The sequence below is a fragment of the Corvus cornix genome, chromosome 9 (genome assembly GCF_000738735.6).
Source record: "Corvus cornix cornix isolate S_Up_H32 chromosome 9, ASM73873v5, whole genome shotgun sequence".
NCBI lineage: Eukaryota > Metazoa > Chordata > Aves > Passeriformes > Corvidae > Corvus > Corvus cornix.
Genome location: NC_046339.1, coordinates 9896746 through 9924682, shown reverse-complemented (window position 1 = coordinate 9924682; position 27937 = coordinate 9896746). Strand labels below are relative to the sequence as shown.

Genomic DNA, 27937 nt, shown 5'->3' with positions numbered 1-27937 from the left:
GGCTCAGATCATGCAGGTCGGGCTCTGGTCTCCACAAACATCCCACAGCCCTTCAACCCTGTGATTAGGAGATGTTGATCCAAGGAGGGTGTATCAGACCCCATCAGACCTCCAACTCCCACCCCATTCACTGCCCTAGACCCTGGCTTATCTGCATCTCCAGCACTAAATCCAAGGACAGAAGTATCCTGTAATCCTGCTGCTCCAAGCCTGCCCCGTCACTGCTTCCCACCCCACTTTGGGAGAGGACATGGCTGCTGAAGGATCAGTGATGCTCAAATGCTTCCAAGGTCTTATTGAACAAACAGGATTTGACAATGATTTATTTTTTTTAAGAAAGGAAGATGCTTTCTTACACACAAAAAATTATTTTTCTCCCAACATTTCTGATCATGGGGTTGCATTTTGCCCTCACACACCCAGCAGACGTACTGATCTGATTCTGGCTTGATCTGGAGGATTGTCCCTTCTCCTGAGCACAGGGGCTGGGGGAACACTTCAGGGAGGGATGGCTGGGAAACAGAAGTGGGGGACAAGACAGGACAGGCTCACAGGACGAGCCTGGTGCACCCTGGCATTTAAGGGCTTGGCCACAGTCAACCCACACGTGGTGTTTAAACCCTTTCCCTGGGTGCCAGGGGTCCAGCCTCACCCTGCAGCGTGGGAGCACAGTGGGATGTAGGAAGGACAAGGGTGGTGTGTGTAGTGGGGGGTACTTGCCCACCTCCCCAGCAGTTCTGCCCCTCAGCTGCAGCTGGGAAAGGGCGACTAAAGCAACTGAATCCTTGGGACAAGTCTGGGTTAGAAACGTGAACTTGTGCCAGGGCAGGCAACTGCAGGCACTGGCCAAGTGAGCTGCCCTGCGTAGTGGGCAGGGGTGATGGGTTCTGGGTGGGACATGAGAGAAGAGCAGATCAAAGGACTTAGAGGATCAGCCATGGCCCAGAACGTGCTGTGGGTGTGCAACCTCCCAGTTACTTGTCCTCTCCGTCTGCAAAGAAGAAATGAGATTTGCTCAGCCACCTTCTCCCTGTGGGGCAAGCTGGGAGCTCCCAGGGCATTTTCTTGCAGGGGCACATGGACAGAGGGAAAGGAGACCCCACAATCCTGCTCACCTATCTGCTCATCCGAGTCATTCTCTGCCTCCTCCAAGGAATCTGTTGAGGGTTGCAAGAAAGCTCCACATCAGCTTACACCGTAACCACATTTGCTGTGCTCCTCCTCCCCTCCCAGTGCCGTCACCTCCAGACTATGCTGGTGGTTATCTGCTGAAGGAGATGCCCCTACAACCCTGCACAGCCCAGGGCATGGCACAACCTGCACATGGGCAACCCAAAACCCTTCCCCCATCTGCCCAGGGCTCTTGCTGCCTTAACCACAGGGAGGCTGGGACATTCCCAGTCCCCTCCCAACCCTGGGCACCAAGACAGCATCACCCCAGTGCACGTGAGCTGCAAACCCACCCATGCTGGGGGACTGGTATCCGTCACAGCCAATCTTCGGCCTCTTCTCACTGTAGTGGGCGCAGAGCTGGGCACTGCCCGCCCGGTTACAGCACCAGTCGTACAGCTTCAGCTCCTGGTCTGGAGGCAAAAAGGAGAGTGAGGGGCTGAAGGGAAGAGGAGGGGGAGATGGGCTGGTTACAGGTGAGGTTTTCCTTGGCTTTTGGCAGCTCCACACGCCCTCCAAGTAAAACAGCATGTCAGGAAACAGGTTGGCATAGAGATTAAAATTATTTACAGGCTACAACAATGCCAGCCTCAGCCAAGAGATGCCAAGGCTGGCTGTGCTTACCACGGTAGGGTGACGCCTGCCTGAAGAACCTCCAGTACCTCTCCTGCCGCCCCTCGATGAGCTGGTTCTGGCTGTCGTACAGGCAGCGGACGCCGGCGCCGTGCTGGTTGGGGGAGGCCGAGTGCAGCATGGAGACACGGGCACCCCACCTGCCTGCAATGGGGCAGCAGTGAGCCTTTGGCTGCTCTGCCTGGCCAGCACACCTGCCTCGGGGCAAGAATCAGGCCAGAGCTGGCTCCTTGTTATCCACCACTCTCACCAAATCACCCACGGTGCTAGAGGGGTTTGGACGATCTGATGGAGACCATCCGAGTGGTCCCCCAGGATGAGACCCTGGTCCCCAGCATCCCTATGCAGGTCAGACCAACTCTGGCCAGTCTAATAAGACAGGAACAGGTCAGCCCTCAATCCTCCTTGCTTTTCCTGTCTCTGAAGGGTAGGCCAGTCCCCCTCTTCTTTTCCTTAGGGTCACCTGCCCACCCTGCCAAGTGGGACCCCAGCACTCTCGCAGGGAAGGTGGGGAGGGACAGCTTGGGGATGAGGAGAGTGAGGAAGCAGCATGTCCACTTGCCTCCACGGCTGCTCTTGAAGCGTGGGTCCTGCTGCCCTTGCTGCAGGGAGCAAGGGCAGGTGGGCAGGCCCTGGCTCCATATCCTGGGCTCCTGCTGCTGCCCCGTCCATGCCAGACACTTCAGCCGGTAGTTGTAGCCCACGCGGCTCTCCAGCTTGTAAATCCACAATCCACGGAGGTCTGAGCAGGGAGAGAAACCATGAGCTGTCATGTCTGACCCAGGGGACCACAGGGGCTGTTTTGTCTCAAGCTGAGAGTCACATGATGCTGATGCTGGAAGCTAAGCCCATGTTGCCTCTTAGTCATGGGACCCCATGCTCAACAGCCACTCAACAGCAGGGAAACGGGGGGAGAGGCTCCTGCCAAAGAAGAAAGCCTTTGGATAGAGCCATTGGGACAAAAAGTGTCCATGGGCACAGCAGGAATGTTTCAGCCTCAGGGCATAGCTGGTATCCAGGGGAAGCAAGTTTTATGTGCTTGGGAGGGAAAGCCTGGCATTGGTGAATTCAGTGAGAGCCTCGCCATAGTGGCAGGCTGGATTTCATTCCCTGGGATTATCCTCCTCCTTGCGAACCCACCCCGGCTCTGTGGCACTACCTGTGTTGTAGCCCCTGAACTGGTCAGGGCGATATTTGGCAGCTGGAGGTCTCTTAGTCAGGTCATCGTTGTGGTAAAAGCCATCCCCACTGAGTGAAGAGGAAAGAGGAAAAATCAGGGGTTGCTCTTCCCAGGTGGGATTATCCCAGCCTCAGTCCCAGCCCCAGCCTGCCCTTCAGCCATCCTGTTCCCGTGCCAGTGGGATTGCAGCACCCACATGGCAGCTCTGGGGACAAGAGGGCAAAGGCATGAGCTGCCCCAGCTGGCTTCCTCCTCTACATAGGGTGCAGTTCTTTTTGGGTGCTGCAAACACTCCTGCTGCATCAGGGGCTGAGCCCACAGACATCTGAAAACCCCCACGAGCTGCTTCCATGGTTTCCAGCATTTTGCTGGGTGATTTGGAGCAGAAACCCATGAGTGGTCATGCACACACACACACACACACACACGCCTGTGCCGCCTGCACTTCCCATCCTGGCCACCTTTTCCTTGCCCAGCTGCAGCAAGCAGCTGATGGGAAAACCCTGGAGACAGCGTGTACAGGGCAAGACATAATGCAAGGAGGCAGGAAGCAACTGCTCCGGCCAAGCACGGAAATCCCTTCCCTCGGCTGGTGCAAAGTTCAACAAACATCCCCTGTTTCCCACTCCTTCCACCCAAACCGCCAGGATGCTGGGGGCCCAGGACTCCAGAGGAATTTGTGGATCTTAAAACAAGCACAGCCCAGCAAGACAGCATGCTGCAGAGTGATCCAGTCCCTAGTAGGGCAAATTTGTTTGTGAGGCCCCTATATGCTAAGGCTGTATGGACATACAGACCCCCTCTGGGCTGTCCTCATCCTTGTAGGGCACTCCTTGGGACATGGGGGAAGGATTCAACCAGCCAGAGCTGTGGGTGGGATGCAACCCAGTGCTCAGAGGAGGCAGGGATGGGGTGCTGAGCTGCTGTACCTGGTGTAGCCGATGAGCACATTGGTGGAAGTGAGCCTGGTGTAATCCCACTGCATGCCTCCGTCCTGGTACAGCATCAGGATGTACGACCTGAAGCCATCGGTGGTCAGGACAGCCTGGTATGTGATTGTCTGGGGAGAAGTGTTGCAGACAGGTAAGAAAGTGAGTGAAGATGTGGGGTTTAAAATTGGAGTGTAGGTCAGTGCTCACTGGGAAACAGCAGAACTGAAGTCTGGAGGGAAACGAGGCAAACACAGCCAAGGCTGGTTCACATTTCGCATGGAAAATGTGATGGTTTTACTTTGAAGCTGTTCCATGAAAAGCTTCAAATTCACCCAATTTTATGCCTCTGAAAAACAGCGTTTCTGGTGTGCAATAAACTCCCACCACATTAAAGAGAAAGGTTTTATGGAATGGGAGAAGTTCTACTAAAGATATCCCTCAAAAAACCTAAAAACCACCAAAACATGGGCACAGCCCAGGTCTTTTTGGCAAAATTCTTCAAGACTGGCCTCTGTCATAAAACTGGTTCTTATTTTCAGGCACAGAGAAGGTCACTGACTGTGGTCTTGGGGATTTCTGACTACTCAACAGCGCCTGTGTTCCACCAGTCCCTTACCTTCCGGGTGTCAGTCCTTGCTGCATAGACAGGTGCCTTCTCCCAGGTGATTTTCAGGGTCCAGACTGCAGAGTAGGAGGACCTCAGGTACCGCCGGACCTTCGCTTCCACGTCACGGACGAACGGAGGCTTGGCCGTGTTGAGGGTGGAGAACTCCTGTGGGTTGGGAACAAACAAGTCTGCTTTAGCTCCCAGTAGTAGGCCTAGACTGGGGTCACACACAGACCCCTGTAACCAAGGTGCTGGACGGGATTTGGATGGCTCAAGAGGTGACACAGCACCAACAGCTCTTAGATTTGGCTCAGAAAAGGGAAAAACTGTTCACGAGCTCCATTAATTAAACATCTCAAGAGGCATCCACAGAATAGGGGATGAGTTTATAATCGAAAGGTGTTTCGTGCAATCATGCACCCACGTGGCTTCACTCACCTGGTAAAACGTGGTGCCAACACCTCTGGAGAAGTCAGCATTGTCCCAAAACACGGCGATCATGGGAACCTCTTCGTGGCCATTGAAGCCGCTGGGAGGAGGGTTGGGGTACGTGAGGACGCTGTTGTCCGAGGCTGGGAAAATGATCTGTCCATTGTCTGTAAACTGAGCAGAGGGATCCCTCCGTCAGGTGAGATCAGGACCAGCAGCAGTCCCTGGCATGGGGCTGGCAGCCCTCCCATTTCCAAGTCCATTTTGAGCAACGCCCAAGGAAAGCCACCGCCTGCCACTGCTGAAACGGCCACAAAGTCACCTCCTGCTGCAAATAGACCACAGCGGCATCCCAGTAGCTTCAGCCCTGCAAGAGTCCCATCCCAGGCACCTGGTCCCTGGTGCCTCTCCCAGGTTTTTGGGTGATGGCTGCTTGCCCAATGAGTCAAGCCCAAGTAGACTCACATAGAGAGAGCTGCGCAGGGTCTTCCCAAATGGGAATCCAGTCTCAGGCTTGAAAAGCGGAGAATTAAAATCCACTCTCCTTTCCACGTACTCCTGATCATTTTCCCTTGCCCCATACCCATAGAGGGGCACAGCTGGAACTGGAAAAGAAAACAAAGAAACAAAGAAACAAACAGTAAAACCAAACCACGTTTACAGCAAAGCCTTTGGTCTGTGTCAAAAATTTTAAAGGGCTGAAATTATTTTGCTTCCACTGCGACACAGCCTGGGCAGCAGAAGGATGGGCGACACTGCCAGTAGCCTCCAGGGACACTCTGCATGTCACCTTCCTGCGCGGGAGCTTGTTCCCACCCCTTTCACTGCCTTACTCAAACACAGCTGCCCTAAACCTGCTACGATGGCCTTTGTGGTAAGTGTTCCCTGCTTCAACCAGCCCTGTTGGGACACTGCCATTAGGACGGGAAGAACATCATACAAGGATTGTGCCAGGGGACAGTACAGAATTAAACACCCACAGCTCTTTCTAGAGATTTTACAGCCTCCAGTTCCCTATTTATGTCTGTTAAAAAAAAAACACTTGGAGGGAATGGGTTTTCCAGCTGATGGGACTGTATTGAAGGCAGGCTCACCCTGCCAACAGTGCAAGCTCATGTGCAGGGGCTCCTCATGCTGTGTCTCCCCCAGAGTCCTGTCTTCAAATAGATCCCTTGTTTTCTAGGCACTGAATGTCCCTGAGGATGGTCCGTCAGGAAACTGGATGCGTTAGTCACACCCAGGCTGCTCTGCGAGCATCACATACCTGCGGGACTGGGCAGCAGGGCTGGGACAGCTGCTGGCCCTCCTGGTGGAGCTGGAACCACGGGGGATGATGCGCGGGAGGTGACAGTGGCTGCTCCTGGCCTGGGAAGCACCTCCCTGCCCCTGGGCACGGGGGCTGGTGGGGCTGGGCCGGCGAGGGTCGGGCTGCAGGGTGTGGCAGGGTGTGCAGTGGCTGGGAACCCGCCCTGGGATCCCCCCTGGCCTGGGAAGGCTCCAGAAAGGCTCGACCCAGACGTGGCAGGGGCTCTGTTTGCCAGGCTGGTGGTCAGCTCCCTGCCCAGGAATGGCTGCAGGGCAGCGGGTGATGAGCCACCAGCAGGTCCTGGCCCCAGGGTTTTTGCTCCGGGACTGCCAGCAGTGATGCCAGCGGGAGGAAGGCCAGGGAGCCCTGGACTCCCTCCAGGTGGGGAGTGAGTCTCCATATGTGCCCCGGATCCAGCAGCACTGGGAAGCAGACGGGTTACATCCCCTTGCACTGCCATCATTCCATGGAGCACAGCACTCGCTTCTCCAGGAACAGGGCTGTCAGCATCCCCAGAGGGGGCTCCGGGGCTTCCTGGCTGGGGGGGAGGCAGGACCAAGGCAGGGCCCCCTGGCACAGCAGCCCCCAGCTCTCCCTCTCCACCTGCAGGGGACCCCACTATTGACTCACGTGCCAAAAGCCCAGGGCTGGCAGACGCCCCCTCTGCAGAATTTCCTCTCTGTGGGGCAGAAGGCAGCACGGGGGCAGCGTTGGGGGATATGGGAGCATGAGGGGAAGCTTCTCCCAAAGGTGCCGGCATGCCTGAGGCCACCTCATCTTCAAGAGACCACGACTGAGCACCTCCAGCTTCTTCTGACAGCCCACCTGGTGACACTGGCAGCAGGGGCCTGCTCCCACTCTGGGTGCCAGGGGCAGAGTTGGGGTCCCCATTAGGTGCCAGCCCTGAGCTCAGCCCATGTCCAGGGAGAAGCAGAGAAGCAGCCACTGAGGTGGTCATGCCATTGGAAACGCCATTGTTGTCTGGAGCCACTGGGACCAGGCTGGCACCAGGGGAAGGTTCCCCATTCACCAAGGCTCCTCCAGGCACCTCCACCACATCGACTTTGCTCAGTTTTCCATCAGAAAGTTCAGTACTGGCACCACTTTGGGTGCCAGGGGCAGATACAGATGCTTCCTGAGAGCCAGCAGCCTCCAAGCTTGTGTTCAAGTCACCACCAGCTCCAGCAGCTCCAGGAAGGCTTGTTTCACCAGCAGCCTCACCTGTCCTCCCAGGTAATGAAGACTCCTCTGCAGACGAGGAAGAGGATGCAGACTGCAATGCATCTCCTGTTTCTCCATCAAGGGTTTCTGAACCAGCTGGTCCCATTCCGGTAGGAGCTTGGGACTGCCCTGCAGACCCTCCACCACCAACCACTTCACTTGCCCCTTCTTCTGCAGCAGGAAGGACGCCAGTGCCAGCACCCAGGGAGGGCTGAGCACCTTCAGCAACACTGCCTGCTCCTTCGAGTGCACCCAGGCTGGATGGATCGGAAAGAGAGGGTGCTGCAACATCACCACTGGGAGAGGCTGAACCAGATGAGGAACCTGCATCAGGCAGTTGATCCTGCTGAGGGCTGACAGCTGAAGGATTTGTCTCCATATGGGGACTTCCACTCTCTGGGTTTCCTGCCTGTGCCACATCCCCTGCACTCTCAGTCCCCTGCACCAGACCAAGCTCTGGGCGAGTTTCACCATCTGGAGAGGCTGGGAACAGACTGTCAGGGCCAGGGGCTGCGGATGAGATGGGTCCTGCCTCATCACCCCTTGACACAGAAGGTGCTGCCACCACATCACTGGGAGAGGCGATACCGGATGGGGAACCAGCGCCAGGCAGTCGATCCACCCCAGCTGCTATTCCATTCCCTGTGGTGGAGCTCAGGGATGGCTCAGACTCAATCCCACTGCCTGCTCCTTCCAGTGCTGGCTCTGCCATGCCAGCTCCTTGCCCTTCTGCTGCTGGCAGCCCCACATCTGTGCCAAGCTGGTCCCCAAGGCCAGGTGACTGGGGTCCTACTGGTCCATGAACTGCTGAGCTGGGGGTTTCCCATGCTGAAGTTGAGTCAGTGTCTGGTCCTTTGGCTCCAGGGAGGCCTGCTCCCGGGAGAGCACCAGCTGCTGTCCCCCATGGCTGTGACCCACCAAAGGATGGAGACCCAGGTGCTCCCTGGGCAGCACTGAGGTCAGGGCTCACTGGTGTCTCTGCCTCAGACACGGGGCCAGCCACAGACTCTGGGGGTGGGAAAACAGCCCCAGGAGCACTGGCAGATTCACCAGGCAGGTCCCCTGGTCCTTCAGATCCTGAGAGATCAGGCTCCATTCCAGCACTGCTGGGAGGTGCAGGACCAGTTGAAGACACTTGTCCCAGTGCTGGGACTTCTGTTCCTGTTCCATCCCCAAGTGCTGATGGAGGGGAAAGTTCAGCATTTGCCATATCCTCTGTTTCTTCTGCTGGCAGCTCTCCGGTGTTAGTGAGGTCCTGCTGAGGGCTGACAGCTGAAGGATTTATCTCTATATGGGGACTTTCACTCTCTGGGTTTCCTGCCTGTGCCACATCCCCTGCACTCTCAGTCCCCTGCACCAGACCAAGCTCTGGGCGAGTTTCACCATCTGGAGAGGCTGGGAACAGACTGTCAGGGCCAGGGGCTGCAGATGAGATGGGTCCTGCCTCATCACCCCTTGACACAGAAGGTGCTGCCACCACATCACTGGGAGAGGCGATACCGGATGGGGAACCAGCGCCAGGCAGTCGATCCACCCCAGCTGCTATTCCATTCCCTGTGGTGGAGCTCAGGGATGGCTCAGACTCAATCCCACTGCCTGCTCCTTCCAGTGCTGGCTCTGCCATGCCAGCTCCTTGCCCTTCTGCTGCTGGCAGCCCCACGTCTGTGCCAAGCTGGTCCCCAAGGCCAGGTGACTGGGGTCCTACTGGTCCATGAACTGCTGAGCTGGGGGTATCCCATGCTGAAGTTGAGTCAGTGTCTGGTCCTTTGGCTCCAGGGAGGCCTGCTCCCGGGAGAGCACCAGCTGCTGTCCCCCATGGCTGTGACCCACCAAAGGATGGAGACCCAGGTGCTCCCTGGGCAGCACTGAGGTCAGGGCTCACTGGTGTCTCTGCCTCAGACACGGGGCCAGCCACAGACTCTGGGGGTGGGAAAACAGCCCCAGGAGCACTGGCAGATTCACCAGGCAGGTCCCCTGGTCCTTCAGATCCTGAGAGATCAGGCTCCATTCCAGCACTGCTGGGAGGTGCAGGACCAGTTGAAGACACTTGTCCCAGTGCTGGGACTTCTCCTGCTTCTGTTCCATCCCCAAGTGCTGATGGAGGGGAAAGTTCAGCATTTGCCAAGTCTTCTGTTCCTCCAGTCAGCAGCTCTCCATTATCAGCAGGAGATGCTGAGGGCTGAAGGGCTGGAGGACTCATGTCACTCTGGGTATCTTCATAGGGACTGGCATCCCCTGGACCTCCTGCCTGTGCCATGTCCCCTATCCCCTCAGCTCCCTGACCCTGGATCCCAGCAGTGGGCCATGCCAGTCCATCAGGTACAAAAGGCACTGGGCTGGGGGCATCTGAATCTGAACTCAAGCCAGTGCCAAGTCCATCGGCTTCCTGGGGAGCTCCAGCTGGCATCCCCGCTGGCTGTGGCTCCCTGAGAGATGGAGACACAGGTGCTTCTGGGCCAGTAGTGAGGTCAGGACTTGCTGGTGTCTCTGCTGCACCATCAGCTTCAGGCAGGGTGATGGCTCCAGCTTCTGGGGCTGGGTAAGCGGCCCCGGGAGCACTGGGGATGTCTGTGGGGGATGTCAGAGCATCGGGAAGCAGCACTGGCTGTTCTCCAGTGGGGGTCTGCCATGGAGCAGGCTGGAGAGATGGACTGGCCAGATCCACAGCTCCCACATCCCCTGCGGGCAGCGCAGTGGCTGAGACTGGGAGATTCGTGTCACTGTGTGCATCACTGGGAAGCTCTGGAGCTGGCAGTAAGGTGGCAGTGTTCTCTGTTCCCTCAGGTGCCACTGGTGCCCTGCTGGCTGCAGGTGACAAGACTGAACCAGAAGCCTCTGATGACGCTCCAGGAACACCCTGCCCATCCCCACCGTTGGATGGTGTCAGTGAAGAGTCTGGACTCAGCACTGCCTGGCCACGGAGGAGGGAGGAATTCTCAGGGGTTTCCACTGTTCCTGACATCACTAGGCTCTCTGGAGGTAGGTGGGATGAGCTGGCTGTGCTGAATTCACCATTCACTCCATCTCCTGCATCTCCAGACTCTGAAGCCAAGGGACTTTCCTCACCAGCTGGGGCCATTTCTCCTGCTGGCTCTGGGTTAATGCCCTCAACCCCACCTACTGCTCCATCCTGCTGAGTTGGAAGCAGCTCCCCAGCGGCATCGGGACTGGGGCCCGAGGAGTTGGCACTGGCTTCACTTTGAATAGCTTCAGGCAGGGTTACACCTTCCTCGACTGCTCCCTTGGCTGTGGTCAGCCCTTGGCTCGGCAGCACAGTGACACCAGCAGTTGGCTGTGGCACCCAGGTGACTGCCAGTGGAGGGGTGGTGTTGCCAGTACTGAGGTCTGTGTCTTCTCTGTTTGCAAGGATGTCCTCCTTCACATCCTCGAGGACAGGAGTGGTCCCCAGAGGGACATCAGGAGGGATGTCTATTTCATCATGCTCTGCTTCTGGGGTGACAGCGGGGTGCTGCGTGGTGATGGCAGCAGCAGCTGTGGCTGTAGTGGGAGCAGCTGAACTTCCCTCAGTACTCTGAGTCGTGTTAGGAGGCTTGGTCACGTTCACCAAAGCTGGCACTGTAGAGCTGTATTCACTCATCACCGTCACTGGGTCTGTCTCAGTCCAGGGAGGGAAGGTCTCAGCATCAGCTGCTGTAATGCTCATCTCTGCAGTGAGTGTGGTATGGGGCCACTCGTCCTCTGCTGTGATGGGGAAAGCTGTCCCCACAGTAAAGGGCCCATCGGTAGTGACAGGGACAGCAGCAACAGCCCCAAGCCCTGCAGAGAAGCACAGAGTGGAGCGTTACAGTGGGAGCTGGAGGTGGCAGCCTACCAGGCTCAGACACGTCTCCATGAGAATCACAAACCTCCCACCACTTCTTAAACCCCTTCTGCCTCATCCCACAGCCTTACAAGGCCCAGATTAAAAGCCAAGGAGTGCAGCCTGGGCTGCCTTAGGCACATCACTGCACAGCACCTCTTGCATCCCCAGCATTAGCAGCCAGGAGCTGAGACAGGACACAACTCATTGCAGGTCAGAGAAAGACACTGGTGCAAGCATGGAGGCAAAAGCAGCTGCTGAAACCCAGTCCAGTCGTGCTGGGGATGGTACTGGGGTGCTCAGCCACCAGGTAGAGCTGGAGCCCAGTAAGTCTGGTTCATAGCCCCGGGGGTGTCTGTGGAGCTGTGCCACCCCAGGACAACCCTCAGCCCACTTTCCATCGCTGCAGGGACAGCTCTGAGCACAGTCGCTTCTGCAGAGCCTGGGGAGGTTCTGTGTTTTTTTACCTTTTGGGTGTCTGAGGGACATTTAAATAACCTTACCCAAAGCCCATTGTCAGGTAGGAAAGCCAAGGCTTAGGGAAGCCTTCCCTGACTGCAGATGCATTCTGATCTGCTGCACTTAAAGCAGGTTCAATAAAACTCTCCTGGGCTGAGCACCTGCCTGCTCCTGCCCCCATCCCTCTTGCCTCCAGCTGAGTGAAGGCACCAGGGGTTCCCCGCCCATAGAGGGAATATATGCAAGCTCCCAGGACCAAGCCCTGCTTACAGCTCTCTCCTCCTGCTGCCAAAATCTTAACCCACATCCAGGAGCTCTGCTGAAAGGAGGAGACACCTGCCCACATCCCAGACGTGTCTCCCAGAACCTACTGGCACCCATGGGTGACGTTTCACGCGGTCTTATTTTTAGGACAGGGACGCAGGCTCTTGGGAGACCAAGCTGCCACCGTTGGCTCCGTGAGGAGCCGGGTGGATCTGCTGACGCTTGGCTTTAGGGAGCTTCAATTAGAGGAGACGAAGGGCACCCCGATGGCAAGATCCAGCAGGGCTTTGCCGCAGCCTGACAGCCCCAGCCTGTTCCCAATCCCGGTGCTCCAGTTCTTCAGGTTCCCCCTGACAGGCAGCCAGATCTCCCTGCAGCAGAGGTGCCTCCAACCTCACCGCCGGCTCAGCTCGTTAGCCTGTAGCTTGTGCAGGGTCATTAATGAATATTAGCTCCTGTGCCAGACCAGTCCTCGAGGGGTCCATCCTCTGCTAGACCCATTTGCCATCAGGCTGCTTCATTGTCATCTTCCCTGGCTGGAATAAGCTCTTTGTACCAGCCCCCTCAGCCAAAGGGGCTCAGCAGCTTCCTTCCCCATCTCAGGGAAAACAAAACACATCAGTCAAGTCGTTCCCATTCAGTCTGGCCCACTCCACTCCAGTAAATCCCTGCTTTATCTTAATTCTTCAATGTGGAGCAGGAAACACCATCTACCCCACATACCCATTCATGAGAAGCTTGTGCAAGAGGGGCCCCAGCATGGAGCACCAGCATTTGCTCTTTCCTGGGATGTGGGAGGGATGGAAGCATCCCTGGGTCCTGCTCTGCCAGCTGGCTTCCCTTGGCTCCTTTGCTGGAGGGGTACACAGCTGCCTGCAGGCTTCCGGACTGGGCTCTCATGTCTCCCACAGCTCCACGCCTGCAACCAGCCCCTCGGGGTGATACTTGCCCTGTAAAACGCTTTTCCAGCTCTTTGGCTGCAATGCCTTGCAAGGACTGGTCATAAGAGGAGTTTCCAGTACAGCCAGGAGTGAAAAGCATCTCACAGCATACCTGCTGCACCCCAACAGAGCTCAGGTAGCACATGGGCTAGCAGAAAAATATAGGACATACCGTGCAGAATCCATGCGCAGCATCCCAGGAAGGTGGAGAGCGTCCATTGCCTGGTCCCCATGCCTCAGGCCTCCACACAGGCAGAGCACTCAGAAGCTCAAAGGGAGGAGAGAGCAGCGAGGAGCAGCTCCCTCCGTCCCTCCCTGCCTGCCTCTCCTGCAGAGCTGGAGTCCCACAGGTGCTCCTGCTCCTGCTCCCTCCTATTTATAGGGATGACAGAAGGAGGCAGGTTGCTCTCCCGCCCCCGGTCCCTTCCCTCCAATGTCCCTGTCACCCTTTCCTTCCCTTCCGGTCGAGCCCTCCCCTTCCCAAGGGCTGGATGCCCTGTTCAGGTGGGGCATGGGCTGGGGTGTACTCAAAGCCCACCCTGCAGGGACCCACATCTCCCCAGGGACCTGGCCACAGCCTGGTGCAGCTCCCCGGGCTGCCAGCACCAGAAGGTGAAGCTGAGCCCAGAGCAGTGTGTGGCACTGCCAACAGTGGCATGGCAGTCACCCCACGGACCCCACAGGACTTGTTCCACATGCAGGGTATGGGGCCACAGAGCAGTGTGTGGTGGTGACAAGGCAGTGCCAGCTGGTGTCACCATGCCTGTGAGGACACCACGGGCACTAAAATCACCAGCTGAGCCATGTCTCAGGCCAGAACAAGGCAGAACACAAGTCCCCACTTGGCTCCCCAGGAGCAGATTCAGGTTACATAAAGCAGGGCGAAATATGGCTGGGGTCAGGCCCTGGGGTGTCAGTTGAGCCCCTCAGTGCTCAGCTGCAACTGGAAGCACTTCAGAGCCCCAGCACACCCCAGTGGGGTTTGAAACCTGCACCTCAGTCTGGGCACAGCAGTGCTGGGGTACTGTGAGGGGGTAAATTGTTCAGGGAAGCTTCTTTGCAAGATTGGACCAGCATCCCCAGAGGCTGGAGCAGGAAAAGGCACAAACCTGGACCCCCTTCCCTGCTATGGGGATCCCCTGGGTCACTTCACCCCTATGTCTCGCCCCCCTCCTCCTCCTGGAGCAGCAATTCCTGCACGCCCCCTTGAAAACTGCTGCCAGCTCCCCTGTGAACAGCATTATGCAAACTCCTACCACTACATGGTTTTGTAGTCAATTAAACACTTCTCAACCAGAAATGCCCCCAGGCAACTCCTGCAAAGTGTTATGAGGGGTGTTAGGCAGTACACAGTGTCCTGCTGGAGTCGGGCAAGCAGCACATCAAGTGACACCCTGGCCAAGCACCAGGGCAGTGTGGATGGGGAAATGCCAGGGGAGGCCAGGTCACGGTTGATGGAACCCCGTCCTGTGAAACCCACGCATTACCCCTGGCAGCAGGAACAGCGCACAGGCGATAAACTGGGGGGAGTATCGCTCACCTGGAACTAAACACCTGCCCACCAAAAATGCCAGTGTGGGTGTAAAGCTGGGGGGGACAGTGCATTGGGGGTCTTGCAATCAGCACTGCAGATTATGGGGTGACTGACCCATCAGTGGCCACCTGAGCAGTGACCACACCAGGGCTGATGGAGGATTTGAGAGATGTAAACCTGCCGTGGGAGAGTTGTTCCTGCCCATGCTGACAATGCTGTATCACTTTGGAAAGCAACCCCAACAGGGAATACATGCTGACGCTGGAGAGAGTTGCTCCAGATGGCGTTTGAGGTGCAAAATGTGGTGGGAACCACAGGGATTGTTGCAAACATGCTGCTCAGCATAGAAAAAAACAACTCGACTGAAGTAAGGCACTGGCCCCAGCCTGCCTGCAAGCTCCTGTCCATGCTCCACAGGGGCCAGAACTGTCTGGAGACCCTTGTGTCTGCTGCTCCTGCGCATGCTGTCCCCAGAAATGCCCATCTCCCAGCAGAGTCACAGGGGTGACAAACCAAACATCCCTCTGCTCAGGCATTGGCACATCCTCCCAAGAAAGCCCACAGCCACCAAGGGATGCCTCATCTTGAGGACAGTACCCTGTTACCACGCTGGGAAGGGGCTTTTCACTGATCTTTTTGCTATGCCTGAAACCAAGGTCCTGCCAAAGCACTGGTTCCTGTAAAAGTCATTTAATCCGCTGTTACCAAAGACCAAAGCATCAAGTGGGCACTGGAGCCCTTCAGGAGCCTGTATCCAGGGGGCAATTCTGTGAATCCCAGCACCCAGGGGCTCTGCACCATCCAGCGTGGCAGAGCATGGCCCAGCACAGTGCCTTATCAGCTTTCCTAGAATTAATGGGCTGGTTGTTCCTGTGGAGAACACAGCATCTCCTACTGGCTCCACTCCAGCCTCCTGGCAAGGGCATTTGGAGAGGGCTCAGGGGTGGCAGTGGGGGAAACCAGGTTATCCATCAACCCCAAGGTTCTGGATGACTTGGCATGCTGGGTGTGTTGCAACACCCTCCTGCCATAGTGGGAGCTGGGCTATAGCCATCAGCAGGGGTGAAGGGAACAGGGACACTGGAAGGGACACTGGAGTCACAAGGATCTTGAGATGCACCCCATGATGCTGCCAAGTCCTCTGAAGGTGACATTCATGTTGGGCACAAGATTTGTTCGTTTGGACAATGCTGAGAGATTGGAGTGTATTACAGCAAAGAGGCTGAGAATTGTTTTGTGAACTGAGAAAGCAGCAAGACTTGGATCCAGCCTCCTAAGCCCCTCTTGTCAGGGGTTTATGGCAGGCAAGCAGCCATGGGGTGAAGGTGGCACCTCAAGGACGGCAAGCACAGAGAGCATGGGCAGTGTCGGGGGCTTGTCAGAGCTCTGTGCCACCACTGCAGTGATGACACATCCCCCCAGTGGGACCCTCTTCTCCCTCCCAGGCGGGGGCAGAGGGGACCAGAGCATCTCCTCCCCCCACAGCTCCCCAGCCACAATAACGGTGGAAGGAGGCTGTGCCAGCAGAGAACAGTGAGTACTCTGGTCACCTTTTCATCCCAGCACTTCAGGACCTTTTCCTCCCTTTGTGACGCAGTTTGGCTCCATTACTCTGGCCTTGGCGCCCGGCCATGTCCCGGGGTCTGAAGTTATGGATTCAACAGCCAGAGAAAACAGCCCAGTGGGACGCGACGTGGGAGGACTCTTGGCCCAGCTCCAAGGCGTAGGCAGACCACAAGGATTTCTTTCCCAGCACCCCACCAGGCAGCCAGCACAGGGACCCCTTCCAGCAGGCTTTGCCTGCTCCCCGGCTCCTTGCCTGGCTGCTAAGAGACCTCTCTCAGTCTCGATGAGCCAAATAAGCCCACAAAAGTCAGGCAGCATCCTAAAGAGCAAAGGGGCAACCCTGGAATGCAAGGGCATCCCAAATGGGAGCATCCTGACAAGCTGCCTGGGCACAGCCTCCAGCCCCAGCCAGCCTCTCCCAGGCCCAGTGAGCTGGCAGGCAGCTGGGTGATCCCATGGTGTCTCTCCCCATCCTGTCCAGCTGCTGGCTCCTTCCCAGCCAGTTGAAAATCCAGACAGCCTGAGAGCAGTCCCCAGGTTAGGAATCCCACAGCTCCACACACCCCCTCCCAGCCCTCCCTGTGCTGGGGCAGTGAGGCCTGCCAGTGAGAAGCAGGGATCAGCCAAAAACAACCCCTGACACGCAAAAAGGCTATTTTGCTAATTATTTCAGTTTTCAATCTCCAGGCAAGGTGGCTTGCTTAGGCTAATAATTGCTTCAGTTGGATTTTATCTGGTTAATTAATCAGTTAATAAATTACTTTGCTGCAGGGGGACAGATGTTGCGGCTGTCTCCTTAGCTGGGGACTGGAAAAAACAGGGAAGGAGCACAGCCCACGGGATTTCCACAGCCCCAGAGTGCACAGAGCTGCCCCTGCAGCTGTGGGGTGTCATGGGGCAGAAAGCTCCAAAGCAGAGACCCCCCAGTCTGCCAGGGTGCCGAGCCATCTTTTGGAATGCCTGCAGCAGCCCCTGGCGGGAGGGGACAGCCCTGAGCCCATCTCTCCACGCAAAGCTTTCGGGACTCAAGTTTTCCTCACTGGTACCTCTAATAGATGGCAAAGCTGAAAATCAGGAGAGACAACTTGGAAAATGCAGAAGTCATCACTTCGACACAGAAAACATGGAATTTCTATTTACTGCCCAGCCTGTGTTGGCACAGGTGTTCTCCTCTGTCAGCAATACCACAGGTGAGCCTTGGGCACCGCAATCCTGGGGGCTTCAGATCTCCTTCCTCCCATTCCTCTGTCCCCAGGGTGGCTTTGATGGCTGAGCCAGCTCAGTCCCAGATGTAAAAGCCCAGTCCTGCGGGGTTCCCTTCTCCCAGCCCCCCAGCAGAGCTGGAGGGGGTCCCACCACAGGAACCAGGTCTGGAGCAGGGTGGTGAGAGGGCTCGGGCTCTACAGACAGGCTGTGGGAAGGGGCAGGAGCAGCACTGGGGGTCCTCTGGGGGTGCAGAGTAAGGGATGGGAAGCCCCAGGTTCAAGAGGAGCTGTAGAGGATTTCCCAGGGGCCTGCACCACCATGGAGTGAGGAGCTGGGAGCAGGTGGCTTGGCAGTCCAGGCAGGAGCAGGCCGGGTGAGGGGCAGTGGTCAGGTCCTCCTCCTCCCTCGCCATGCCAGAGACAGGCCAGCGCACGGGAACGCCGTCTGCAGGTCCTTACGGAGCTGAGGGAAAGAACAGCCATCAAACAGCCATCAAACTGTGCCAGAGGGGGTTTCCTGTCCCCTGTTCCCACATAGAAAGGGGCTGATCCTGGACCATGGCAGCCAAAGGAGGGTCTCCCCTTCATCTGAAAGGGCTCTGGATGACATTCAATGCAAGATGCAGCCATTCCCCTCCCACTGGCTGCCCAACCCCCTCCCTGCGTGAACCACAGCTGTCAGATGCAGAGTGGGATCTCCTCCTGCGCACCTCACCTGGGACAGCACCAGCTCCTGCACCGTGGTGTTCCCCAGGTCCAGGGGGGTGGTTAGCTGCAGCGACAGAAAGAGGTGAGATGCACCTAGGGATTAAAAACAGGGCTCTGGTTATTGGCCTTGAACCCTGGGCTGTGCCAGAGAACCTGGAGGGTCTCTCTCCAGGATTGCTGCCACAGACATGGGACCTCCTCCCAGGTTAATTGTGTCATGGACACGCTACACTGTCAGGAGAACAAGTCTCCCACTGTACAGCAAACCACATATACCCCAAAACATCAATACCTTCACACTGAGAGTAAAGCAAGAGCAGTGGGGTTCCAGGACCCCCTGCACTGGCCCCGAGCACTGATGCTGGGGGTGGTGATGCCCACAGGCACTGCACTTACTGGTGTTGGACGAGCCAGAGGGGCAGACTGGCGGCAGCATTGTCAGGTCCGTAGGCGTGCTGAGGGTAACCTCTGAGGTCTGGGCTGAGCTGGTGGCAGGGGAAGAGGGCTCAGTGCCTGGGCAAAGCAATGTAAGGTTAGTGCTGTCTGCAGAGGTGCAGGATGCTCCTGCCGCTGGGAACAGGCTTAAGTGAAGCCACCTATGTGAAGCCACCCAAGTACATGCCCAGGATTCCCATGGGAATTTGTCACCCTGATCATGTCCCCACCTTCCAGGTGCCCCCTGGCTGAACCCACTCATAGATGCAGTGGGGGTCCCAGATACTGTCAGGGTACCTGGAGTCGACTCCATAGTTGAGGGGAAGATGTCAGTGTAGCTTGAAGAGGGGCTGCTCATGGGGTCTGATGTGCTGATAACAGGGCTGCCTGTGGTGTCCGTCAGGGCTGTCAAGGCCTTGGTTGAATCGTCTGTAGTTTCAGTGGGAGGAGGCGCGGTGGGCGGTGAGGTGTTGCCAGTCTCTGGGGATGTGCCGGACCCCTCTGGGGTGGAGGCTTCTGTTTCAGGGCTGGAGGAAAGGAGGGTGGCTGTGCTGATGGAGTCAGTGGTAGGCAGCAGTGTTGAGCTCTCCATAGGTGTTGAGGAGGTAGGGAGAGCTGGGGACACAGTTGCTGTCACATCCATGGCAGTGACCTCTGCAAAGAATTGGGACAATAAAATGCACAAGGGTTGGTGGTGAAAGGCTGAGCCTATGGCTATGCTGGGGATGGTGCAGGATCACCACCACAGTGAGCTCCCTGAGGAACTCAGAGCTACACATCAGGCATGGAGCATTGGGAGTGGGAGTTCCCCATCCTGCATGGATCAAACACACGGATCTCTGCAATGGATATCAGCCACGCAGACCACGTAAATCCCCAGCCTGACAAAGCAGGAACAAGCCATGGCCATTGCTGCTTTCAGGACAGAAACTCCTCTAGGCGCCAGTCCTAAGACCCATTCCACCTGGAGAAAGTCAGACAAACCCGTCTGACAGGAAGAGCCAAGCAGGAACTGGTGACCGTGAGACGGGCTGGAAATGCAGCAGCAGCAGTTTACACAAACCCTCTGCGCTGCAGATAATCAGGAACTGATAGCGGTGGGTGTAAATAATGGCAACGGGGGAAGCAGCCCCACAAAGGAACAAATCCCAGCTTGCAGCTCAGGATGAGCCGTTAGAGACGTGCTGCAACCCACAAAAGCTCTGGGGGGAGGGGGTGGGACACAGGAGAGCCATCCTCTTCCACTAGGGACTCTCTACCAGAGCAGTGTGCTGTCCCCAGAGAAGCCCAGGGATCTGTAACCCTCTCCAAAGGATGGGCAGGACAGCCTGGCTGCCTGAACCTTTGTCAAGGGGTGTCTGCGAGGTGGCAGCTTTGGGATGCCAGACTGGATTCCCCAGTGATCCCAGCACAAACCCGGTGAGTCTGGGACTCTGCTCACATGAGGATGGGAAACCAAAACACAAGCTGCCATCTGCTTTCAGCCAACCCAGCCAGAAACTTCCAAAGCCCCTGGCAACCACACCCTCCCTGCACACAGCAGCTGGTTAAATAAAAATATGGCGAAGGGCAAAGGTCTGACCCCAGCCCTTGCCAGGTGAGCGTCTGCACAGAAGGGCCTCATCCTCACAAAAGGAGAAGCAGCAAGTCCACCTCTGCTTCCCATTTAAGAAGCAGCAAACAGCCCCCACAGCATTCCATCCCCTGCACACCATCCCCTCCACCCTGGGGAATGATGCTCCCCGCTCTCCACCCACCCTGTAGAGAGCATCACATCCCACTCAGCCCTTACCCAGAGCGAGGTGCAGCACGGCGAGGCAGGTGAGGCTCAGCAGCAGCAGGGGCCAGGGCAGGGGCAGGGACAGCCCCCCTCTCTGCCCAGCCATGTCCAGGTGAGCAGGAGCTGACAAACCCCTGTAGGCACCGCTCTGAGTGCTCCCCACAGCCCCAGCACTGGGGTTTCCAGGTCTCCTTCACCCAGCAGAGGAGGAGCATCCAGGTGGGTCCTTTTACCCTCCAGGTGCTGGCAGCGAGGCAGGGGGTTCCACCTGACACAGACACTCCCAGGGACTGGTGCAATGCCCAGCAGACATCAACTGCACGGCTCGACCCAGAGCAGCCACCAGAAGTGGGCAGGGCAGGCCAGCAAGGCCACCACTACCACAGACCTGGCTCCTGTGGCCGTCCTCTGCCTGCTGAGGGGAGGGTGACAATGGAAAAAAGCCCAAGGATGAGCCAGGCTGCCTGAAACCCCGCACTTCACCACAGGGGTGATGTTTGGTGGTGGCTCCCAGCACCAACGCCCTCAGGAGACAACAGCCAGCTCCGTCTGAGCGCGAGGAACTGGCCAAGAGAACAGGCGGCGCTCAGGAAGGGCGTGCTCCAGGCTGAGGGTTTGTCCCCTGGGCTGTCTGTACAGGCATCACTTCCCTGTGTCACAGCATACCACAGCCCAAGTGTACTGCTGACAGCTGGAGCTGCTTCCTTCTCTTCAGGGTCAGGCACAAGAGCACTCAGAGGTGCCTGCAGGCACTGGGCCAGGTATTGGCGTTCCACAGGCAGGCATGCTGGAGGATTGTCAGGGTGTAGCCACCCTGCTGCTGAACAGGCACATGGGGGCACTGCCAGGGCACAGGCACACAGAGGCCATCACCAGGGTACCAGCACTCTGATGAGGTGCTCTCACACCGTAGGCATCGGGCCAGGGTGCAGGTACTCTGTGAGGATACAGTAGCTCACTGGGGTACAGGGACACCAGGGACATGTGCACGGCCAGGGGTACTGGGGCAGGGTAGAGTCTCTCTGTCCTGGTTGAGGTGCATGGAGTGGAGTGTCACCAGGGTACATCTGCAGCCCCAGGATAAAGGCTCCTGCAACAGCCACCAGGGTACAGCCACACTGACAGGACACGGGTGCCCAGTAAGCGGCACTGCCAGGGGACAGCAGTGCAGGGGGACTGCTGGGGGACAGTCACACTCCTTGGGGTACAGGGTACACAGAGTCTCACTGCCAGGGGGTGTGTACATACAGGCTCAGTGCTGGGGGCACAGCAACAGTACAGTCACACCATGGCACAGCCACACAGCAGTACTGCCACACCACAGCACAGGTCCCCAACCTTGGGCTACCCGCTGGCCTGCTGAGCCTGGAGACTGGGTGGCCCCTGGGGGAAGAAGCCAAGCACCTGGCTGAGCAAGATGGGAGATCCCATGGGGATTTACCACTCTGATCCACCACCTCCAGGTGCCCTGTGTCTGCACTCACCTGCAGTGTCACTGGAGGTCTCTGGTTCTGTTGGGGTGGAGGTACCAGGGGTGGTCTTGGCTGTGGTCCCAATTGGCTGGCTGGGGACAGGGGTGCTCCCAGGGACCTCTGTGGTGGTAACAAGGGAGACCGTGGTGTGTGATGGGGACATCGAGGGCTCATCTGAAGTGTCTGTCACTGCTGGAGTGATAGAAGAGGTGCTGCCGGTCCCTGGGAATGTGTTGTCAAGCAGTGTGGTTGTGGCTGGCCCTTGGTGGGTGCTGGTGCCAAACGTGGTGCCCACCAAGGTGGAGGAGAGAAGAGTAGAGGTGGGGGGAGGCAGCATGCTCATTTCAACTCCAAATGAGCTGACAGCCAGGGCTGTGCTGGTCCCCACAGACGTGAAAGTGGTCATCTTGTCACAGTTGGGTGTCATGGCCATGGAGGTTGGAGCTGGCGTGCTGGTGGTGGTGAGCCCCAGCCCTGCTGAGGTACCGCTGGTGGTGGGTTCCAGCCGTGCTGTGGTACCGCTGGTGGTGGGTTCCAGCCCTGCTGTGGTACCGCTGGTGGTGGGTTCCAGCCGTGCTGTGGTACTGCTGGTAGTGGTGAGCCCCAGCCTTGCTGTGGTACCGCTGGTGGTGGGTTCCAGCCATGCTGTGGTACTGCTGGTAGTGGGTTCCAGCCGTGCTGGGGTGCTGCTGGTGGTGGGTTCCAGCTGTGCTGGGGTGCTGCTGGTGGTGGCAGGTCCCAGCCCAGGTGACACAGAGGTGCTGTGAGCTGTGCTGCCCCTCACCTGTGGTCTGGTGGTGTTGGAGGCTGCCGGGCTACTCTGCCGAGCTGTAGAAGCACCGGGTGTAAAGTTACCCATTGGCATCCCTGGGGTGGAGGTTGCATGTCGGGAGGGAGGGAAGGCTGCTGCAGTGCTTGAGGTGGTGTTGGGCAGCAGTGCCGTGGTCTCTGTGGGTGTCAAGGAGGTTGGGATAGTCAGGGATACAGGGATTGCCACGTCTTTGACAGCGGTCCCTGCAAAGAGGTGGGAGAGGGCACACAAGGGCTGGCAGTGAAAGGCTGGGACCATGGCTCTGCTGGGGATGGTGCTATATTACCACCACCATGAACTGCCCAAGCCTTGCATCAGCCATGGATCATCAGGAGTGGGAATTCCCTGTCCTGCATGGATCAAGCATGTGGATTCCCTGAATAGCAACATGACAATCAGCCATGCAGACCACGTAAATCCCCAGCCTGGCAAAGCAGGAACAAGCCATGGCCATTGCTGCTTTCAGGACAGAAACTCCTCTAGGCGCCAGTCCTAAGACCCATTCCACCATCTTCACCCATGCCTGGAGGAAGTCAGACAAACCCGTCTGACAGGAAGAGCCAAGCAGGAACTGGTGACCGTGAGACGGGCTGGAAATGCAGCAGCAGCAGTTTACACAAACCCTCTGCGCTGCAGATAGTCAGGAACTGATAGCGGTGGGTGTAAATAATGGCAACGGGGGAAGCAGCCCCACAAAGGAACAAATCCCATCTTGCAGCTCAGGGCGAGTCCACGAGAGACCTGCTGCGACCCACAAAAGCTTTGGGAGGGGGTTGAGGGATGCAGCAGGAGGGGACCTACAGCTGTAGTTCAAGGTTCTCAGGAGGTACAAGCCCCAGGTTTATTCCCAGTTCTCAACTCAACATTGCTCTTACTTTGCATCAAGTGCAAATGTTGGGATGGCATTTGAAGTTTTGCAGGCCTAGTACATCCCAGTGAGGTTGCCATCTGGGCAGGGCCATTTGGTGCTACTGGGCAGGTTGTAGCAAAGGCAATGAGCCCAGCAGGGACCAAGGCTCAGCAAGGGGGTCAGCTGGGCCTAAGGTCTTCTCTTCCCAAATGGAGACCCCCATCAGAGGAAAAAGAAATAGAGCTTGTTGCTTGTGTTCTATAAACCACTGCCCTGTTTGCTCACTAGGACAGGGCTGAGATGTTGGAGAACAAACAGCACCCAAAGAGTTTCACCTCTGTGAGTAAAGGCACCCGAGGGCCACCCACCACCCTGGAGAACAATGCTGCTCACTCACCCCCCACCCCTTGGACAGCTCCACATACCGCTCAGCCCTTACCCAGCGGGAGATCCAGCACAGCAAGGCTCAGCAGCAGCAGGGGCAGCCCTCCCGTGCCCCCAGTCATGTCCACAGCCAGCACCCCAACGCCTTGCAAGGTGGGGGACCTGAGGACACAGAGCGTGGGGAAGGTGGCAGCGGGGAACTACGCTGCCGAGTGATGGCTGAAGGTAGTTGGAGCTGCTTCCTTGTTCCCGGGGACAGGGAGGGGAGGCACCAGCGGGCACTGACCCCCCTCCCGGGGCAGGTGCAGCGCCTTGGGCGCGCCGGGGACATCGGTGCAGCACCGGCGCCCGTGTGCGGGGGGCGGTCCCGGGCGCGGAGCCGCCCCTCGGGACACGGCCACACCCCTGGACACGCCCTTCGCACACGCCCACGGCTTGTGTAACACTCGAGGGCCGCGTGGCTGCCAGGTAGGGACTGGCATCGGCATCGGCGTCTGGATCGGGGTCGGGATCGGGACCGGGGTCGGGGTCGGGATCGGGGTCGGGATCGGGATCGGGATCGGGGTCGGGATCGGGGTCGGGATCGGGGTCGGGACCAGGAGCGGATCGGGCCGGGGACCGGAACACCGTTATCCGGCGCTTCCCGAGGACCAGGATGGGCAGGGGACCAGCATCCCCCGGGCTCTGGGGGCGGTCCGGGGTCCGGGATTCGCAAGGAAGCGTGGGAGCTCAGTCCGGCCTGGTTTCCTCTCGCAGCGGCCGCACGCAACCACGCTGCTCCGGGCGGTGCTGAGGATGCGGCGGGGACAAGGGAAGCGAAAGGCCGAGGTCACGGAGGTGCCACCTGTGTCTCGGAGGAGGACGGAGGAAGAGGAGGCGATACAGGAGGCCCGTCGGAAGGCGGCCCCGTCCGTTCGAGAGTTCAAGTACAACAAAAAGCGTGTTCGCCTTGTCTCACAGGGCTCGGACCTAAAGGATGATGCTCGGTGCATCCTTTACTGGATGTGCCGGGATCAGCGAGTGCAAGGTGCGAACCAGCTGGTGGAAGGGGCTCCCATGCGTGGTAAAAGCGCTGGTTCCCTCCTTCGGTAACTTTGGAGCTGGCCCCACTCTCTACAGGGAGGTGTGGGGGGAAACTTCCTGTGAAACTCCATCCCATCAGTGAAGCACTCTCCTGACGCCGCCCTGTGTACTTTTCCCCCAGATAACTGGGCTTTCCTCTACGCCCAGCGCCTGGCCCTCAAACAGGAGCTGCCTCTGCATGTCTGCTTCTGCCTGGTGCCCAAATTCCTGGAGGCCACCATCCGCCACTACAGGTTCATGCTGAGGGGCCTGCAGGAGGTGGCCGAGGTACGGCCAGGGGATGTCCACGCTGGGTGGGACAGGGCTCCTGGGGAAGTGGGAGATGGTGGTGGGGTGGGGTCTCTAGAGCCATGAACTGTCCCACAGCCATTTCCTTGTCACTGCAGGAGTGTGCAGAGTTGAACATCTCCTTCCACTTGCTGCTGGGCTATGCCAAGGACGTGCTGCCCACGTTTGTGGTGGAGCATGGTGTGGGTGGGCTGGTGACAGACTTCAGTCCCCTCCGCCTGCCCCGGCAGTGGGTGGAGGACGTCAGGGAACGGTTGCCGGAGGATGTGCCATTTGCACAGGTGGGTGTCAGCACTCTGGGAATGGAGCACTCTGGCTGGTGAGATGTGGGACAAACTTGTCTCCTGTGTCTTGCGAACTGGAGTGACCTGAGCAGAGAGCATGTGTGTCATGTCATCAGGACTGTTTGCTTCTCACGCCCTTCTCCATGGCTTTGCTTCCCAGGTTGATGCCCACAACATCGTGCCCTGCTGGGTCGCCTCCCCCAAGCAGGAGTACAGCGCCAGGACCATCCGGGGCAAGATCCACGCTCAGCTACCTGAGTTCCTCACTGAATTTCCCCCTGTTGTTCGTCACCCACATTCCCCCTCCTGCCCAGCAGAGGTACCAGCACGAGACACTCCAAACCCATCCACGGGCTGGTCCCAGAGTGTTTCACAGATATTTTTTGATCCTGGGAGGGGTTGGCAGGGAATAAGGACAGTGACCTGCCTGAGGTCACACACAGATGGTGTGGAGATGAGGATGCCCTGGGGAGAGGGAGGTTCGCACCTCATTCATCAGGTTCCCACATCTCTGCCATGCAGAGGGCTAGTTAAGAGGAGGAGGCTGGCATGGGCTGGGGACTTGCTGGTTGGAGACATAATACTCAGGGCAGCCCTCACTGAAGAGATTCTGCAGATGCACTCACTGTTTGGTCGCCACCCAGCCCATCGATTGGGAGGCCTGTTATTCCAGCTTGCAGGTGGACCACACCGTGAAGGAGGTGGAGTGGGCAACCCCTGGCACAGCTGCAGGACTGGCTGTGCTGAAGTCCTTCATTGCAGAGCGGCTGAAATTCTTCAGCACCCACAGGAATGATCCCAACAAGGCGGCTCTCAGCAACCTGTCCCCGTGGCTTCACTTTGGTGAGTGTCCCAGGCTTCCCACTCTGCAGCAGGCCTGAGCATTGTGGCTTGGACCAGCAGCCTGATTTGCTGCTTCTCCATGTCCCCAGGCCAAGTTTCCACCCAGCGAGCCATCCTGGAGGTGCAGAAGCACCGGCGCACGTACAAGGACTCAGTGGATGCATTTGTGGAGGAGGCTGTGGTGCGGCGGGAGCTGGCTGAAAACTTCTGCTACTACAATGAGAACTACGACACCGTGCAGGGTAACATCCCGGGTCACGTGGGCCATGCTGGGTACCCAGCTGGTCACTCCAACTTGGCAATCCCATTTCTCCTAGAAGGGCTGTGGGGGCACTAATGTCCCATCATTTGGTCCCTTCTGGAGGTAGGACAGCAGCTGGCGAGTGCCCTCTTCAAGACTGGTGCCTCTAGGGCACAGTGCCCTCAGTAGCCCCATTCTCAGGACCCTACAGAACAGGTTGCTCAGTGTTGCTCTTCATCTCTTGCTCACAGGTGCCTATGACTGGGCGCAAACCACCCTGAAGCTCCATGCCAAAGACAAGAGGCCTTATCTCTACAGTCTGCAGGAGCTGGAGCAGGGGACCACACATGACCCACTCTGGAATGCTGCCCAGGTACTGCCCTCCATCTTCCCCACAAAATGCTGAGCTTTTTTCTGAGGGGTAGAGGGGTAGAGGTGACCTACCACGGACTGACCCTTATGGCTGTCCCTATCCCCACAGCTGCAAATGGTCCAGGAGGGCAAGATGCACGGCTTCCTGCGGATGTACTGGGCCAAGAAGATCCTGGAGTGGACGCGTTCCCCTGAGGAGGCCCTGCAGTTTGCCATCTACCTCAATGACCGCTACGAGCTGGACGGGAGGGACCCCAATGGATACGTAGGCAAGCTGCAGGATGGGGGCATGGGGTGGGAGGCCTTAGCTGTGATGGCCAAGGCTGCAGTGGGTGCTCTCTGCAGGCAACTCCAGCGCATCCTGGTTTGCACCCACATGCCACTTGCTCTCTGGGTGCCTCTGAGCAAGGGAAGAGCTGACGCTTTGTCCCTGTGCCCAGCAGGCTGCCTGTGGTCCATCTGTGGCATTCACGACCAGGGCTGGGCGGAGCGGGCCATCTTTGGGAAGATTCGCTACATGAACTACGCCGGCTGCAAGCGCAAGTTCGACGTGGACCAGTTTGAGCGTCGCTACGCCCCCACACACTCCCAGTGACCCTCTGTGCTGGGGCACGTTGTGCCTTTGCCAAGCTGCCAGCTTGCAGTGATCACCCAGGGCAGGGATCACCCCGGGATGCTGAAGGGCTCCCTGCAGCAGCAGCAAGCTCCAAGGTTTTGCAAGTCTTTGCCATCAGCTGGTGCTCGAGTTGCCACACTGGGGCAGCTGCTGGAGCCCTCCTGCTGCCACAGGTTTGCTGGCAGCTGTGAGAGCCCATCTTCAGCATGCCTGTGCCTGCCAGAAGCCTTTGTTACGACCACTGTCCTCAGGAGTAGCCCAGATCGCCATTGCTGCTGGTAACCACAGCGGAGATTTGGGCTGAGCAAGGTGTTTTTAGGAAAAAGCCCCCAGGAAGAGGCTCTTCGTGAAGCCAGTGCTGGGTCTGTCAGACCCATCTTTCAACAGTTGTTTTAAAGTTTACAGTTTCTATCACCTGCATTGATGGTGTTTATGGGGACATGCACAACACTGCTGTGAAGGGAGAGCTGGGCGGCGGGGAATGGGGATGCAAGCACTGACAG

The 27937-nt window shown here is 57.8% G+C and overlaps 3 protein-coding genes across 5 annotated transcripts; 1 reads left to right on the top strand and 2 right to left on the bottom strand.

Annotated features, from left to right (window-relative positions):
- Window positions 1–291: 291 nt before the first annotated feature.
- Window positions 292–13315, bottom strand: LOC104687939 (collagen alpha-1(I) chain-like). Of its 3 annotated transcripts, none has more exons than XM_039557135.1 (12): window positions 13135–13315; window positions 6216–11255; window positions 5417–5556; window positions 4961–5125; window positions 4532–4687; window positions 3913–4043; window positions 2963–3051; window positions 2366–2545; window positions 1795–1947; window positions 1464–1583; window positions 1116–1157; window positions 292–991 (listed from the first exon to the last, which is right to left on the bottom strand). In XM_039557135.1, exons 1-12 carry the CDS (start codon window positions 13193–13195, stop codon window positions 975–977), a joined length of 6294 nt encoding a protein of 2097 aa, XP_039413069.1. In that variant the 5' UTR covers window positions 13196–13315; the 3' UTR covers window positions 292–974. The 3 variants fall into 3 exon arrangements, with proteins under 3 accessions (XP_039413069.1, XP_039413070.1, XP_010395508.3); XM_039557136.1 differs by having other exon boundaries at window positions 6888–11255; XM_010397206.4 differs by having other exon boundaries at window positions 7479–11255.
- A 3851-nt stretch (window positions 13316–17166) lies between these two features.
- LOC104687940 (mucin-5AC) lies at window positions 17167–24083 on the bottom strand. Its single transcript, XM_010397207.4, has 6 exons — window positions 23763–24083; window positions 21675–22610; window positions 18708–19064; window positions 18372–18488; window positions 17983–18068; window positions 17167–17730 (listed from the first exon to the last, which is right to left on the bottom strand). Exons 1-6 carry the CDS (start codon window positions 23827–23829, stop codon window positions 17656–17658), a joined length of 1638 nt encoding a protein of 545 aa, XP_010395509.2. The 5' UTR covers window positions 23830–24083; the 3' UTR covers window positions 17167–17655.
- A 30-nt stretch (window positions 24084–24113) lies between these two features.
- Window positions 24114–27848, top strand: LOC104687943 (deoxyribodipyrimidine photo-lyase-like). The gene is made up of 10 exons (XM_039557212.1): window positions 24114–24175; window positions 24464–24734; window positions 24912–25057; window positions 25177–25359; window positions 25523–25681; window positions 26007–26205; window positions 26295–26447; window positions 26698–26819; window positions 26928–27087; window positions 27262–27848. The coding sequence occupies exons 2-10, from the start codon at window positions 24503–24505 to the stop codon at window positions 27411–27413; spliced, it is 1506 nt and encodes a 501-aa protein (XP_039413146.1). The 5' UTR covers window positions 24114–24175; window positions 24464–24502; the 3' UTR covers window positions 27414–27848.
- The last annotated feature ends 89 nt before the right edge of the window (window positions 27849–27937 follow it).